The sequence below is a fragment of the Calonectris borealis genome, chromosome 8, assembly GCF_964195595.1.
Source record: "Calonectris borealis chromosome 8, bCalBor7.hap1.2, whole genome shotgun sequence".
NCBI classification, from domain to species: domain Eukaryota; kingdom Metazoa; phylum Chordata; class Aves; order Procellariiformes; family Procellariidae; genus Calonectris; species Calonectris borealis.
This window is the reverse complement of record NC_134319.1, coordinates 29,520,446-29,537,651: the sequence shown is the minus strand read 5'-3', so window position 1 is coordinate 29,537,651 and position 17,206 is coordinate 29,520,446. Positions and strand designations below refer to the sequence as shown.

Genomic DNA, 17,206 nt, shown 5'->3' with positions numbered 1-17,206 from the left:
ATTGCACATGGCCCACAGGCACAGGACACCCAGGTACATTGGCTGCGCTGGAAGTCTTCACACTGCTGGGAACAAGGGAAGGGAAGTAAGGTCCCTGGGAAATTGAGGGAAGAAGGAGAGACCTCCACAAAGAGCTATGAGACAGCACAAAGCACTGCACGGTTTGACAGAGGGTGCTCTCAGGCATGGGATGCTCAGGCTGGTCCTCCTGCGGGGCAGAGGAATGCACAGCCAGGGATATCAGGGATGAAAGGAGGCCCTAAAGAACAGAGCAGAAAAGTTGGGACACCTCAGCCTAGGATAATGCTCCCCTATGGGGCACCTTACAGCAGTGATGCTGGCAGAGGCCAGGGACAGATCTGCAGCAAAACACACAAGAAGAGATGGGAGCTGCGGGAACACCAGCCAAGACTTCCCTCATGCCATGCCAATGAGTCTGTGCTGGGTCCTGGGCTCCATGGTACCTGAGGGACCAGGGAGCCAGCCAGGCATCAGAGCCAGGATGGAGGAGGGAAGGTGGAAAGATAAGGACAGGGACACAAAGGCTCTTACAAAGTGAGAGGCAGGAGGAGAAAGAGAAGATGGTGCTACACAGAGAAGTGAGAGGAAGGGAATGAGATGAAACACAAGAAAGGAAAAGCTAACCAAGTGCCAGAGCTGTCCAGCAGCCTCCAGCTGTGTCCCTTCATGAGAACTGCTGAACTCGCCACACAGCTAGGTACGGACCCAGAGGAGTAGTGCTGACCTGCTGCGTGTGAAGGGAGAGCTGTGCTACCTCCTATCCCTGTCCGAGGCAGGGAAAACAAGACCTCAGCATGGGTGCAAGGCATGGGATAGGTGGTGCCATGTGAAACAGTCACAAGGAGATGTGCAGCAGAGCAGTCACAGGTCCAGGTGGCACAGCCCAGCGAGTCGGAACTCTTCTGCTCCACCCGGTCCTAGTTCAGCTTCCCCAGCAAGCAGAAACAGATGCTCAGAGGGACAAAATTTGCTCCTGCCACCTTGGGAAGTAATCAAGTACGAGACGGTTGATCCATAGACATGGGAAGCGCCGGTCATCAGAAAGCTGTTGCTACTGTTTTTCAGCTCTCACGCCAGACCAAACACTCCCAGAGGAGGTGAAAAATGCCCTAGAAAAGGTATGCAGTGGTGCCAAGTGGGACTGTCCCCAGCAAAGCAGAAGGTGCGTGGAGCCTGTGAGATGTGTGCATGCAAGTGAGGGAGCAGACCCAGCCCAAACCCTGGGAGCAGGGACAGGTCTCAGTCACCCCAAACCATCTGTCAAAAAGAGGAGGAAGCTCTCGCTTGAAGGCTCTCACAAGCCAGACTGAGACAACTTACAGTTAGGGGGAAAAAAAAAAGAAAAGTCAGTAAAGTCATCAATACTGGAGTAGGATTTGGTTTAAGCATAAAATGAATCGTTGGTTCTACGCTCAAACTTGTGTAAGAGCCCCAGGCAAGCACCACCAGGTCTCACAGCCCTTCTCAAATTCTCTGGCTCTGAAGCCCACTTTTCCATATACACCTTCTCCTTTTGGGCCAGCCACCATCAACCCAAGAGGGGGATGTCACTGGGTAAGAAAAATGGTGAGGGAATACAAAAACTCACACTCATGCACTTGGGAGATGATAGAGAACATTTGGTGTTTCCTTCAGAGAAAGGGAATCTTTATTTGGCCCGTGGGGGTGGGAGGAGAAGGGAAATGGAGGGAAATCAACTAAAATGGAATGATTTGAATGTGCAAATACATCAGTGACCACCAGGGTGGGTCAGACAGGAACATACATGAGACACAGCTGGATTGCACTGATCGCCGTTTCCAAAGCAGCTAAAAAATAAAACAAAAAAGCCCTGCGCCACTTCTATTGTACCATTACCAAGTACCAAAGCAACCCTCCCAGAGTCAGTGAGACAGGCTCGCTCAGTTAGTGAACCGTTTCCATGGCAGGCGGGCGAGCGCCAGTGCTCAGAAGGCATGCTGGGGTAGGACTCTCACACGCTCCTGTTCCCCACCTCCTATGGTGCCCTGCGTCTCCAGCCTGCTCAAACGCTCCAAGCTTCTTCCAAGAGCTTCTTCCAGCTGTCCCCGGAGCTCCTGGACCCCCTCCAGCTCCACCTGCAGAGTGTGGTCTCTCGCAGCGCTAAGCGGACATGCCGCACAAAAAGGAAGAGGGTTAGACAGGCTGCAGCAAGCACACACCAAATTGGCCCCTCCATCCGGGACTGCCACTTACTCCAGGCACAGACTCTGTGTGCTCCCCAGGCAGCTCAGCCACCTCTTGTCTCACCTCTAAACCTCCCCAGAGCACAGCCATCCCCAAAAAAGGCTCCAGCCCATGGTAGGGGACTCTTAGTCACAGCTGTTCTTCAGTACTTACCCAAGCACTCCACTTATGTGCTCTCTTGCTATCAGGTAGCTCAAATATCCCAGAGGCTGCAGCCCCCATGAAAGGCAGGGCATTAGTGTGGAGGACAGCGAACGCAGGCCATACTGCGCTGCGGGACAACCGCCTGGATAAGCACCTAGATAGATCTTTATCAACACACCAGTTGGTTGGGAATTTGACAGCAGCCTCTGAAAGGTGGCCAAGTGTGGGTGGGAAGCTGAGCTGGGAAGCGATAAGCTAGGGAACAGAGATGGAAATCCCAGGGCCTGAACAAGAGGTGGCAATGGGGGCAGTTTACGTAGCATTTAAAGCTGGCCACTGCAGCCTCTTCAAGGGAAGCAGCAGCTTAAAACCTGGACTCCCAAAGCCACATTTGCCTGATTCTTTGCCCAGACTCCCTCTTTCCCACTGAGGGCTCTCAGACTTGCAGAACGATCACTGCTTCAGGGATTGCCTCTCTGGACCACACACACTTGCCCCAGCAGCGGAGCAGGGCAGCATGGAGCCAAGGCAGCCTCGCTTACCTGTCTGGGTGCGTGTGAAACTTTACCAGGCTGCCATAGAGCTGCCTCTCTGCCTGGAGAGCCTCATTTAACCGATTCCTTTCAGCCACCAGCCCTTCCAGCATCAGTAACAACTGGTTGGAGAGAACAGACAAGATGCAACACTTAGAGACAGAAATCGAAGGAGGCATCTGGCTGCCCCAGAGAAACAGGGGCTTCCCTTCCTCCCTTGCTTGTGTCCAAGTGATCAAATTGATCAGTGTCACCCTTGACTCCCAAAAGACTCTGCCCTTGAGACAAGTGCTAAAGGGAACCAATCCTCTCCTCCTTTGTATTCCCCCTCTTGTACACAGCCAGCTTCCAAGAACAAGCACATCTCAACGTATCCAAAGGCTGAAAAGAAAGCCTCATAACTCAGCACCGGCAGAAATATAAACGTGTCCAAGCTTGCCCCGCATGGCACACTACCTGCTGCCTTCTGTTTCCAGTAGCCTCTTGTCCTTGTGACTCTGCTATGGCCACTTTCTCCCGAAGCACCAGCACTTCTTGTGTCAGCCTTTCTACGGCTGGAATTTCTTCGGGATCCACCAGCTGCATCTGCAGATCCTGAAAACCAAGAGCAGGAGGGCTCAGTGAAGAAGGGATCAGTAACAAGGACAGCTGGACCTTCATAATCCTCCCTGGAACACAACTGCCAAAAGTTTCCAGTGTTTGGAAAGACCTAGGTCTCCTAAGAAAGAAATGCCAAAGCACCCAGGGTGTATTAGGCACAGACAACAGCCTGGAGCAGGATCTGAGAAGGGACACAATGCACTCTGTTTAAGGACTCTCAAAGAGAGTGTTTGGTACACAAGGAGCAAAAAGCCAAATAATGCCACTCTGGGGTTTTGGGGCCTTTGTTTTCTGGCCCAAGTAACACAGAGGGCTGTAGGCAAACCAGTAGCAATACCATCCATGGATAGCCAGCCACATGACTATGAAGAGGCCCTTAGCAGAGGGTACCCACTCATGGCTTTCACAGAAAGCCTGCAGCTTGGTTTCTATGTCTTGCCGTTCAGTGTGAGTGAGTGAGCACGAGGTACAGGATGGGGGGAAAGACGACACTCATCTGCAGCCCTCCAGGCGGAACCAACCCAGCACAGCGCGTTATCTCACCTTGATGAGGTCCTCTTTGATCTGGATGGTCCTGGTCAAGGACTCTATATCCGAGGCCTGCACCTGCAGCTCTTCCTCCTGTGTGGCCACGACAGACTGGAGAGCAGTGAGCTCCCGCTAGGGAGGGAAGAGAAGTCTGTGACTTCAGAAAGCCAAAGAGAATCCCAAGACTTCAGAAAGCTAAAAACACCACTGCAAGCTGCTGCCCCATTTCTCTCACTGGGGGTACCCTCACAATAGGGGGGTCCAAAACCTCCAGTGAGGGGCAGCCCAATGGTCTCTGTAAGCAAGGGAGATCAGCACAGGCTCCATCACAAACTTACCCTGCTTTCCCTTTCCTTCCTTGCCATTAGCTCCAGCTCCTCTTTCGCATTAACAAGATCCTTCTCCAGTTCTGCTGCTGACATCGTAACTGCAAAGACAGCTTGGTTACTGCAGGGTTACCGTGTGTCAGCTCCAACCCCAGGATCAGACAGAATCCCTCTTTGGCAAGACAGGTCTATGGTGCTTGCACTCCCACCACATTGCCTCTTAGTAAACACTCTTCTTCCCTGCTTGATCCCTAAGCAGCAGCCCAAGGCAACAGCAACATCCCAGGCCTGCCGTCCCACCCCTGCAGAGTTCAGGTGTCCTGGCCCCAAGGCAAAACCTAAGCCAGTTGCACTTGTCTCAGTCCAGCCTGAACCATAAAGTCAAAAACCCTTCACCGGACAGCATCAGCTCTTCAGTAGAAGCACCTCACCTCAAACCCAACACCAGTCCTCCTCTTTCCCATACTCCCATCCCCAGACATCCCTGAACCATCACCCAAAAGGGAGGTACAGCTTTATTTCAAAATACTCACTCTTGCTCAAAGCTCTTTACTCTCTCACAGTTTCATGTAACCATGCTTCCCCCACAGCAAAAAAACATGGTCATGTTTGGGGACCTTGAAAGAAGCTGTCACCACACTCACCTCCCTCTGTCCTGCAGCTACTGTCCCCCTGTGGGTGTCCGGCAATGGCTGTACCTCCACAAGCACTTTGCAATATTTCCTGAAAGCACAAAAGCCTGCAGGTTTGCACCTTTATGGGGAACCTAGCACTCAGCTTCCCCAGAGCTCCAGGATTGCAGCAGAGCTGCTGGCTGCTTTGAAATGCTCTGAAATGTGAGAAACCAATAAAGGGGATTTATCCAGGCAGCGGGCACAAGTGAATTGCACCCAACATAGAAGCTGTATGCATGTGGCAACAGGGCTCTGGCCTTGTTTTATTTGGCACTGGGAGGTTGCTGGCAGTGAGCATCTTCATAGTAGGGATTAAACAGGTTTCACTCAACTGCAGCAAATCCATCTTTCAACTGAGACTCTACAAAGACCTATATCTTCATCCAAGGATGTGGCCCAGAGGGACCATGCAGGAAGGAAAAAAACAGAGCTTGGCCCTTATACACATCCTAGTGGAAGTCTCTAGAGCGCACTTTGATCCTGGGAATAGAAATGAGCAACCTGTTTACAGCTGCTTAAAAGCATTCAACATGTCAGCTCACCAATAAACCATTAACAGCTGCTCAAGTAGGAGCATGGCATATGTAGCCTTGGAGTTCTGTTCAGCCTCAAAGGGGTTTTTAGCAAAGCTGCTTTAAAAATACCAACTCCAATTGTGGAAGAGACAGCAAACAGCCAGCAGGCTCTGCCAAGAATTAGTGGGACCTAAAATTAGCTCTCTTGTCCCCTCCAGAATGTGACAATGTCAGGGAGGGGATTACAATACAGCGAGGCAACCCAGTCCAAGGAAGGACTGGGTCAATGCTGGAAGGTCAGAGGGTGGATTTCTTTCATACTCTCACATGGCCTAAGGACTCAAATACTGTCTGATCAAAACGCAAGGAGACACTGAGTTACAAAGGCTGGTGGAATCAAGATCAGAACATCCAGGCAGCATTTCTGCTCCTCAGTTTCTTCTCTTCCTCCTATAGGAAATCTCTTTCCTAATCTCACTTTCATTTCTATCATTCTCTGTGGTGCTCTCCTCTGTGCCATTTCCTCCTGTTGCGATCAGTTCTCTCTGGAGCCCCAAGGCCACAGGCAGAGAAACACAGTGCACAGTTCTTACTCGTATGGGCTGTTTGTCCTGCTTCAACAGCCTGGCACCAGCCGACTGGGTCGCGACAGGCTCCTTCCCCAACACATGCTGGCGTAGGAGTTGTAACTCGCAGCTCCTTTCAGCCAAAGCGTGCGCCATCTTCTCAGCAGCTGTCTGATTGAGCAGGAAAAATAGGGAAAGGCAGGGCTGTGATCAGGGGTAGGACCCCTGTCCCTCACCTTCCCTACGAACTAAGGGAAACCATCTCAACATTTATCTGTCACTTGAGACTAGAAGTGGTCTGCAAACCAGTCTGGGAGCTACTGCTCCTGGCCACTCACAGCAACTCCACTGCAGCCCTCCCATCTCTGCTTGCCAGACAGCTGCAGCAAGGCTCAGCCTCTCCGCCTACAGAGGAACATGCTCCTCAGTTTCTCACACCCCATTCAGGAGGGGAGAAAGACAGAGGACAGACAAAGAGGGGGAGACAGTGGTTGGCCTTTTGGCCCCCTTTTATGAAAGGAAACTCAGTGCAACGCATCTTGGCTAACACTGAACCACATCCAGTGTCCAAGAGTAGGCACAGTAGGAACTGTGGCTCTTTAAGTGGCACTTAAAAGTGCAAACAAATGCACTAGTTTGCCTAACATGTAAGTTAAGAGGCAATGAGCAGAGCTTCCTCAGACTTCTGCGCTACACAAGAAACAGCTCAGAGTCTTCGTTTCTGGTCTGGTAACACCCACATGAAGCAGCGTCCCTCCCATGGCCCCTCTGCTGCCCCAAGCCCAGGAGCATGACGGATATCTAGGAGGATCTACATGTTCCCCACCACACACACAAACCTGGCCCAGTCCACTTAATGACAGGGACCTGACACCTGAACACTGCTACAAGAGCTGCTGCTTCATAACTGCTCCCACCTGATGCGTTGAGACCAACCTAGAAACGGCTCATGGCATCTCATGTGGTTCTTCAACATTCAGCAGCTCCACCAGGCTACACCAACAGCAGCCAGAGAGCAGCTTCCATTTGCTTAATGCAAGGCAGAGCCATCCACCCCAGCCTCCCCACTGCAGCACCGCACACAACTCACTCTGCTCTGCTGCTCCTTGGTGCTCACGGCCTGCAGCAGCTCCCGGATTTCAGCATCATGCTCCATGGTCTGATGGTTCCTGTCACTGAGGAGATCCTGCAGCATTTTCTCCTTGTGCTGGAGACGCAGGCACAGCTCCTCTGCTACCTCACTCTGCCCTGGGCCCAGCTTGCACAGCAGAGTTGCTGTAAGCTCCTGAACAAGGAGGAGGAAGGGAGAGATGGAGAGACATCGCTACCATCAAACTGCAAGTTGTTCAGGGAGGAAAAGCTCTTCAGCCTGGGTGTAGCTGAGAGCGCAGTGTCTCAGCAAGCACAGGTATTTACAGGTGCCAAAAGCAGCCAGCTTCCACAGCACTGGGCACAGGCTCAAGTGCCCTCCTCAGAGGCAGGCAGCCAGGAGGCTCTGGCTTGGGACCACTCTCCCTGAAAACTGGCTGAGGAAGCCAAGCTAAGGCCTTACCTCCACTTCCTTGTTCCTGTCATGCAGGCAGGTCTGCAGCTGCTGGATGATCCCCTCCTGCTCCTTCTGCCTGCTGCAGGATTTGGCCTCGATCTCCTCCTTGAGCCAGCAGAGGTTTTGGCACGTTGCTGACACCTGCTCTAGTTCCAGGGTTTTGGCTTTCAGAAGGCTCTCCAGGCTCTGGGACCACAACAAAAGCACCTCAACCAGGGACAGAGACTTTATCCTGAATTAACCAGAACTGGAAACACCAGTCTCTCCTGCTAGTAGAGTCACATAGATTCACCCCAGTCCTCTCCAGACACCACACTCACCTCTATACCAAGCCCAGAAACACGAGTGACCCAGGAACTTGCCCCACACACAGGGCCAGAGGAAGGCCAACACCCTGCAGCCGCTCTCCCCAGCAGGAACCAGAGCATTCCCAGGAAGGTTTGTCTAGCACCACACCACAGCCAGGCTGGACTCCGCATGCCCAGGTAACAAGCACTCACGTGAATGGTGGCTTCATTGCTGGATAGGACGTTGCGCAGCCTCTCAAGGTCACTTCCACGCTCCCTTATTGAGAGATGGAGCTGTTGCAGCTCTTGCTCCTTCTTCTCCAGAGCACAGAACTTCTCATCTACTGCTCGCTAGGGTGAGAGGGGGTGATCACTCAAAATGGGGTAGAGGTAGCCCACCACTCGCTTTGTGGGGCACCTCAGCTCTCCCTTCCAGAGGACACTGGAAGGCTGAGCCACAAAGAGCATGTGGAAGACATGGTCACCCCTGGGGTCAGCCTTGGGCTGCACCGCTAATGGTAGCCCAAAGGCTGAGCCCCAGGGAAAACTGAGACATCACCAACAGAGAGTGCTCACCTCCAGAGCAGCATCCCTATCGCTGACTCGCTGTTGCAGTTTCTCCAACATGACATTCATGGCTGCAGGGCTCTTGTCCAAGCCTTGCTGGCATTGCAGAAGCTCCCTCGATTCCTAGAGGTCACACACACACACACACCCCTAGTACAACTGTCAGTCCAGAACCCCCCCAGAGAGCAGCACAGGAGAATCAGGGCTAACTACCTCCACCCTACACTTGCTCTACCCCCGACATTAAAGGGTGGTAGAGTCCCAGCACCTGGGGCTGGTTGACTAGTGCCAGGCAATTGCTGAGGTACTCAGATACCGGGGCCTTCTTCCTCATCTTGGGACCCCAGAAGCATCTCTCTCCTTCCCTTCTTTGAAGGGCATGCGCGAAAGCTACAGACTGAGTTTTGCATTGCCAAATACCAAAGGAGGAGCAGGGGCCAGGGCTAGTTATGCTCAACTTGAATCTTTTTGCATCTCACCTGCAGAAGCTGTTCCTTGCGAGCCAGACGCTGACTCAAACACTGAACTCTCTGCTCCTGGGCCTGCAGCTCACGGCATTTCTCCCATTCCATAGTCTGGAGCTGCTGCGCCTTGTCCTGCAGCTCTGCCTGCAGCTGCTGTACCACAGCACGCAGCTCCTGCGAGGGAAAAGTACATACCCTGGCAGTCAATCCTCAACAGACCTGTAAACAGCAGGCCAACCTGAGGAAGCCAAGAGCAACAAGGGCTGTGGGAAGAGCCAAAAATGCTCTGCAATACTACAGCTTTCGCATCTCAAAGCACACTTTCATGGTGATGAAGTTTGAATTTATTTCATTTCCCAGGGTATCCATCCATCTAAACCCCTTGCTCTGGCCACAAGCAGAGCTTTACAGTCAATCACAGCTAACCTGTGCAGCAGTGGACATTAACTTTGTAACATCACAAAAAGAGATGGGACATTTGCACCAGCCAAAGACACACAAGTGACAACAGACCGACTATCAAGTGTCTTTGCTGATTCTAAGTCCTCAGATATGAAGCTAAGGAGGCTGGAGAATTCTCCCTGCCACATGTGACAAGGGGTTAGCCAAGTGTGCCCAGACTGATGCAGGCAGAAATGATAATGAGAGCAGAGTACTGACTACTCAGTGCTTCTTAAGTCATGTAAACCCAGAGACTTCCAGGCTAAGTGCTTGTCGTACCTGGTTGTGTTTCCAGGTTGCCTCTTTCTGCTGCTCTTCCTCATGCACCATGGTCTCTAGGAGCTGGGTTGCTTTCCTGGCTTCAGCCAGTTGATGCTCTTTCTGGCGCTGAGCTCTTTTCAGTTTCTGCACCTCCAGCTTGGTGCAGAAAAGCGTGTTCTGAAGATCCAGCAGTGACATTTGCTGCTCCTGAGATGAGAGTGGACTCTCTGACATCTAACAAGAGTGGGAAGCAGAGAAACTCAAAGATTCACTTCATGAGAGGGATTTAAAAATCAGGATCCCTGCAGAACGAAACCTGATGTATTTGACATTTGTCAGAGACATACCTGCCACTGTCCCAGATGGCTTCTGTGTAACATGTCCCGCAGCTTGGCCATTGTCTCATTCTGCCCTTCGATGATATGGTACAGCTCTTCTGTCTATGAGTCAAAGGATAGGAAGCCCAGTCATTGGCAAACCAAGCACAAACCCTCCCAACCCAAGCCTCCAGCGTGGATTATGACACGTATCAGCATCGCACAAAAGTAAGAGCTTCGCAAGAAAAATTTAATGAGATCCAGGATGCCTAGCAATGGTTTAAGCATTCCTTTTCAGTCACTGCCTACAGGGCTAGCACACTTTCCTCTTTCGGTGAGCACCACCCTGTCCACCCAAAACTATTACCACTATTACCTTACTCTCTTTGCTCTTCAGGGCCTCATTCAGACTCTGGATTGTACGATCTTGCCTCTGTGATGTTTCTTGGACAGATTTTAATTCAAAATTCAATTCATTCAGCTTTTCCTGTAACAACTGAAGATAGAAATATGTTTTTTTTTCAATCCTGCCTAATGCTCTACATAAACACCCTTAGGACTCCCTCCACTCCTTACTCAAGTCCATACGGCCCAGCTGTTCACCAGATCAAGATCAATGTGGCTCCCTCTAGAGTCTGTAAATACTGTTTGAGCTGGGTGGAGACTGGTGAGTAAACACAAAGCCTTCAGTCCCTCCACGGGACTGTTCCAGTGCTTCTGGTCCCTCCAATGCAGCCCCCATGTGCAGGGTGGAGGTTCCAGGCTTGGGGTCACACATCATACTGCCTCCCACATACTTGCTTGGACTGCCCAGCAGCCCTCCCGGTTTCTATCACTTGTTTCTGTTCCCTTAAGAGGAAAGGGCTTCAGCCCCAACCCGCCCTCCCCCCAAGAGGTCTGAAGAAAAAAAAAAAAACAACATGGAGAAGCTACACATTCTAAAAACTATCTCCTTTACTTCTGAGGTTCTCCAGAGCACTGCAACTGCCCCTTTACAATCTTCCAGCCCCTTCTCTTACCGTCTCCTTTGTCCACCCAGGCACTCTTGCAGCAGTTGCTTGTCTAGGTAATTCTACATTTGATCAGATCAGTGGCTTATTTAGCCTCAACTTCTGGCTTCAGCACAACAAAGTCTAGCCAGTGGCTGGTTTACAACCTGAGGAACTTTTGCCTTAGACTTTTTCACCCTGAAGAGACTATCATCTCAAACAGTTTTAGGACAGTTCTCTGCTTTCACCATAATGTTCATGACGCAGCGCACGTTGTGCATTTAAGCAACTGCTTGTTAGCATTTCTAAATATGCTGCCTGATGGCATTCTTAGTCCTGGATTATATGCATCTTCCTCGGAACTTACTCAAGCCTCAATTTCTTAAGAAGCTGGTGCTGCCACATGATTTCCCCTCAATGCTTACTAGTTTACACACCTGTCATGTTATCTCTTCTCTACGAGACACTCCCCCTAAACTATTTAAACACTTCCAACTGCATTTACTGGGCCTTGGGCCTCTTTACTTCTCTGTCAACCTTTGTGGTCCAGGCAGCTCCAACAGCTTACAGCTGTCCCCAGATTTAAATAAAGATCCCATCCCGATGTTTTTTCTCATTTAATCCCTCTGTTTTTCCAGTGCGTATAATTTACCTTAGAGTTCAAGAGCATAACTAAGAACATCAACCTCTCACAACACGTGTTGAATTTAATCTGCCACAAGACAACTCAGCTGCATGTTTCTTTCCTAAGAAAGCCTTTAAATCGAAATGAAAACAGGATCCCCTCTGCGCTGATCTCCCTTACTGCTTGCAAAAAGGAAGGCAGCTGTCTCAAAAGGCAGGTGCCCTCCCCTCCTGCACCAGGCTCAGCCCATGCAAATCCAAGAGACAGGGAAATAGCCCTGTGCATCTCTCCTTCACTAGCTCCCAGAGGGCTCACCAGGCAAGTGGGAAGTTCTTCCAAAATAATGGTTTGCAAAAATAAATATGGAAAATTTACACAGCACAGCTGCAGGAAAAAGTAAATGCTTTTAACTCAAGCTGGCAGACAACAGCACTGAGAATCATATGTCAGCACACACACCCCTGCTGGAACAGAGACGGAGATGCCTGCCGCTGGCCAGGCTAGGAGGCACCCTCCAATACTAACTACATCAGACTCACTGGGCACTGAATTTGCTGTTCATGAAGAAATACCTTGTTGGCAGCTTCAAATTGCTGGATTTTGCCCTGCAGCTCTGCAACACACAGATCGGACACGTGCTCCCCTGCTGCAGGGTTACCTGGAGCCGGCTGCTGACATTCATCCTGCAAATTCGGGGGGGGGGGGGGGGGGGGGGGAGGAGAAGAGAGAAATGGTTCAAGTCTTGCACTGGCTTCTTCTATTCAGCTGTCAGCCCTCAGAGACCTTGCAGCATGGGCTTAAACATGCCCCATTGTGCTTTTCTAATTGCCTCCAAAACATCATGCTGCCCATGTCTCCCTTCACCTGGGTGGCAGGCTGGCACCTGGCAGCTCTCTGCCTGACCTGCCAGAAGTTCCCTGCTGCCCCGAGGCTCTGGTTGGGCTCCCTGTCTCTCCTCACTCCCATACCGTGAGCCCAGCAGCCTGTCTGGCTCTAATCACTGTCTGCAGGCTGATTGATGGATCTGCTCCTCTCACCCAAGCCATGTCTCTGAAACCTCTCTCCTTCCTTCGTACCCTGCTGGCGGCTTCAAAACAAAGCCAGCACGAAATCAAACTCTTTCCCACGTTCTGCCAAGCTTCCACTTCCTAACCAAGCCCACAATCTTCAGTCCTTCCCACCAGCTACCCTCCTGTCGTGGCCTGGCAGTCACCCCCCGCTCTGAACCCCTCCACTTGTGATTCTCTGGGCTCTCCTTCACAGCTCCTCGTGCTCCAGCACCCTTCACAGCTCCCTGCACCTCCACAAGCCGTAGCAAATTCAATGCCACAGCTGAGATTTTTTTTCATGACACATACCCATTTATTGAGAATGGAAACAGCCTGCTTTCTGACACGTGGCCTGCCAGACGCTGCTGGCTGAGCACACACTAATCCCTTGTCACCCTTTCTTACTTTTATGCTACCTTCCACCTAGTGAGCTGTCAACTCCTGAGAGCAGCATTCAAACCACCCACCCACCCCACTCCAGGACTCGTTAAGTATTCCTGAATATTACCAGCGATACGGGATGAATTGTACTGGTGTAAGTTTCAAGTGGGAGTCCTGGCAAGTGCAGGGTTGCAGCACAGAGGCTATGAGAACACAGCAGAGTTTTTCAGAGCGCACACAGGAGCACCAGCTCAAGGCAGCCCAGCGCAGAGAGAACAACAGTCGACTCTGATTAGCCCTGTCAGATTGAATCCTCATCTTCAGCAGCCACAGAAACACCATCTCTGGGAAAGGCAGGCAGCGCAGGGGAGCTCCCCCGGGCCTGTGCATTGCCTCTCACATACAGAAGCTTCCATACAGAAGCCATGCTTCCCTTTACCCTGATGTTTTCTTAAGATTTTAGTGAAACCTTAAACAGTCACAGCAAGTAATTTCAAACTTGCCCAGCCAAGAAGGCTTCAGATCAGACAGGAAGAGCTGCTGGAATCTCTCACACAGCAGATATTTTGAAAACGGTTGATGAAAAGAAAACAGAGAAGAAGAAAAAAAGAAAAAAAAGGAAAACACACCTTTCCTCACAATTTGCACATTCCGAAGAAAAATAAGCAAGCAAAAAGCCTGCAAAGAGTTAAGAGCAGGGAAGGGAAAGGTAGAGCCAGCTCCAGAGTCCAAAGTCACAAAGCCCAAGCTGCCTCCCTCATACAAGGAGGAGCACGGCTCCCCAGCAGTTTTTCCTACATCAGCATTTTACTGACAATCTCTCCTCAGTACAGCTCCAGCAATGTCAGCACACACTAACCTAGACAGAACACTTCTTTAAAAATAATAATAATCACAGCATTATCTAAGCCTGCCAAGCTTGCATCTGCCCAGCACAGTGGCTCTCCGTAGGGCAGCGCTTCCCTCGCTGCCAGCACAGCACTGCAGGCAGCTGCAAGTGCATGTCTGACGAAGGCTGGGTTTGGAGGCATTTTCCGGGGCTGTGGTGATGAAGAAGAAGAATTGTTGGTTCCAGAAAATGCCCAGGAAGACAGTACTTACGAGATCACATGCCCTGACACCAGATCTCTCGGTCATTATAGCTTACAGCAGTAAATTTAAAGGAGAACTGCAGTTTCCCAAAAGCAATAAGGGAATTGTGGTCCTATATATCCTTTATATTCCTTTCACGTTACCAGAAAGGCATTTATGCATATGAATCGCTGGACAGCAGTACCTGACTTTTAGAAAGAGTGTTGCTCGTACAAAGAGAAAGAAAAATCATTTATACAAGAACCATTTAGTTTACTAGCTGCACAAAACTTCTCATTTTTGCTGTTAACGCCATCCACAGGATTAAGCACTTTCCCCCTTCTGCCAGACCTTGCACCAAAGACCACAATTGCTGCTGCCACGGCAAGAAACAGGCAGTAAAAAATCCTGCAGGATGAATTCCTGGCAGGGACGGTCAGGTGGCAGAGGCTGGAGAAACTCCTCTAAAGCAGTTCCAAGAGCAGGATGGCGACGCATAACACAAAGCCAAGCCGTAAACGCGCCACATTGATTGCACCACGTTCTGTTAAGAGAAAGCCTATTTTTATGCTGTAAATATATCCCAGTGAAAATTAGTAGCAAGCAACACAGACTATAGAAGCAGCAATGCTCTGCTTCACATCTTCAGTCGGAGGCTGCCTTTGTGCACCAGATGAAAATGAGTTTTTTCCACTTCCTCCCTAGCATCATCTCTTGAGCAGGTTTTTATGCGAAAATCACGCAGCTCTGGGAAACGCCCGAGCAGATGGGACAGCAAGCAGTGCTGGCTGAATAGGAAGCGTAATTCAGCACAGCTACAGTTGCCATAGTAATAAACAAGCATTTTTCTAATCCCCCGGGCTATCTAGAGCATTAAACAGCACTAAGGCTGCTAATGGGAATGCAATTAGGCTGACATGGATATTCCTGAATTGAAGCTGACTGAGGCCTTCTATTCATTAAGGAAAGCGGTAAAGGCGTTACAAGTTCAGCTTTTTGACTGCATACTAATGAAGATTTCATTAAAGCCAGCAAAACAGAGGCAATCCAGAGCTACACGAGGACTACCATCGAGGCAGAGAACAGCACCAGGAAGTCCTGTGAAAGCAGGAGCTTTCATCGCCTCCCAGCAACACCTGCCGTTAATTGATGAATGTTTTCAAAGGATCAGAAAATAAACCAATTATCTAGAATACCAACCCTAAAGTTATTGTCTTGTACAAATCCACCTGCAAGGGAAACACCTTTTCCTCAGGGCACGCGCCACAGATCCCTGCACGGATCTGCATGTTAGGCAGGTTGGAGGCCTGATCTGCAGAGGCAGGCGTTCCTGACACTGAACCATTACCCAGGCACAAAGAAAACACATTTGCTGGAAAACACATGCCCAGAAGCTTAAAACACTGCCTTTGGTCGTGGGTAAAAGTCACACTGACTTCTTAAAGAGAAAGCTAAAGTGAAACTGGTGTTTTCTCAGCAGAAAAATGACAAAGCATGCGAAGAGCTTAGACCCATCTAGCAGGCTGCACTCGCAGGGAGAGCTGATGGCGGCGGGGAAGGTTAATTTCCCAGAACACAAGGAGGAAACAGACGACAGGAGAATGACAGAGGAGAGAGGCAGCACACCTAAAAAGGACCGAGCTGCCTATTCTTAGCCCTGGGTTCAGCGACACATGGCTATCTGTATTATCTCAGCACAGAAGAATCCCTAGTGGGCTCAGTGTCGGGCCGCAGGGACGCTGCTCAATCGAACAGCGGCACAATGACCTCTACCTGTACCCGCAGCGGCATATAATCCTCACAGAGGTCGTCCCACAGCTCCTGCAGTTCAGAAATCTCCAGGGGAAGACCCAAAGGAGCTCTGGAAAAGGATTTTCTGTCTGCGTTCAGGAAGGCAGAACCAGCACACACTAAGCCAGCAGAAGCGCTGCCATCTGCCAAGTCACGGCTGAGCTTGGGAGGGGGCAAGCTGGACTTGACAGGAATAGGTAGCCTGCTGCCTCGGGGGCTCTGAAGGGGTTTGTAGTCCAAAGCCTTGATTAAGCTGAGGGCCAGCTCCAGCCTGTTCCCGCTCAGCGAAGAGTTTGGGGTCATGCGGTCATCTGAAAAATCATCACATTTCCCATTCCCTTTCACCCCCTTATCTGCATCTTCATCCTTCTGCTGTGGAGGGCTTGCCTCCACGGTCGTGTCCAGGGACTCAACAGAGGACACAGGCGTGCCTTCCTCCATGTTTTCCCCATCCACAGGCCCTCTGGCGCTGGCGGACTCTGCTGCGTCGCACACAGATGACTCCTCGTTGCCCATGCTGGCTGACCACCGGCTGGACAGCCCGCAGGAGATGCTTCTGGCCACCTTTCGTGGCACTTTGCAAATCGCTTCGTAGTCGGCATCGGCCACCCGCAGCGCAGCACAGCCACGGCAGCGCCGTGGGCGGTTACTCGCTCCCTCTGAAGCATGGCAACTGTGTGGCTCCAAGCTGTGCTCTTCTTGATCCGTCCAATATTCATACCCAGAATAAGCAAAGTCCTCCTGAAGGAGGGCAGCATACCGTACATCAGGCAGATTAGAAAGGTCCACAGTCCCATCCCCAGGTCTGTCATCTGTGCTAGAGTCTTCGTTGTTCCTGCGGTACATGCTTGCTATGCAGAACTTGAGGCGGTCTTTCTCCAGCAGCAGTTTCTGCAGGCGCTCGATGGACAGGGCTTCGATGCGCGCGATGACGGTGTCGAACCTGTAGATGCGGTCCAGCATGAAGGCACACTTGCTGCAAGCGAACTCGGATTTGCCATCCCGGCACAGCTCCCTGCCCAGGACGTGGGAGAGCAGCACCTGGAGGTTCAGCTTGGCCGCCGTGTGGAAGATCCATCGCCGCTGGTTGCCGCACAGCTCCCGGGCGCAGATCCGGCAGGTTTCCTTCATCCTCCCACCTGACCAGCACCCAAACCTACTTCTGCGGGTTCTCAGGAGACCTTCCTGAGGCCTCTACCGCTCACTCAGCACATCTCCTGGGGCACAGCTCCCTCAAGCCCTGAGCCCACCCGCACTTCTCATCCCACCAATCCCCCCTTTTTAGAAGGGTGACATGCTGGGACT

The 17,206-nt window shown here is 51.1% G+C and overlaps 1 protein-coding gene across 5 annotated transcripts in view; it reads right to left on the bottom strand.

Annotated features, from left to right (window-relative positions):
* PDE4DIP (phosphodiesterase 4D interacting protein) overlaps positions 1–17,206 on the bottom strand; it is a 27,268-nt gene extending 10,062 nt beyond the window's left edge. For all 5 annotated transcript variants that reach the window (XR_012674555.1, XM_075156649.1, XM_075156650.1 and 2 more), the window contains exons 1-17: positions 15,884–17,206; positions 12,182–12,292; positions 10,372–10,491; positions 10,026–10,118; positions 9,697–9,912; positions 8,992–9,150; positions 8,522–8,635; positions 8,159–8,296; positions 7,665–7,844; positions 7,203–7,397; positions 6,140–6,283; positions 5,002–5,080; positions 4,370–4,458; positions 4,047–4,163; positions 3,360–3,497; positions 2,913–3,025; positions 2,015–2,142 (exon numbers count right to left, since the gene is read on the bottom strand). Coding sequence is in view for 4 of the 5 variants with exons in the window: in XM_075156649.1 (XP_075012750.1) it covers positions 2,015–2,142; positions 2,913–3,025; positions 3,360–3,497; positions 4,047–4,163; positions 4,370–4,458; positions 5,002–5,080; positions 6,140–6,283; positions 7,203–7,397; positions 7,665–7,844; positions 8,159–8,296; positions 8,522–8,635; positions 8,992–9,150; positions 9,697–9,912; positions 10,026–10,118; positions 10,372–10,491; positions 12,182–12,292; positions 15,884–17,032 (3,283 nt within the window). In the remaining variant the exon portion in view is untranslated. The remainder of the gene's footprint in view (positions 1–2,014; positions 2,143–2,912; positions 3,026–3,359; positions 3,498–4,046; positions 4,164–4,369; positions 4,459–5,001; positions 5,081–6,139; positions 6,284–7,202; positions 7,398–7,664; positions 7,845–8,158; positions 8,297–8,521; positions 8,636–8,991; positions 9,151–9,696; positions 9,913–10,025; positions 10,119–10,371; positions 10,492–12,181; positions 12,293–15,883) is intronic.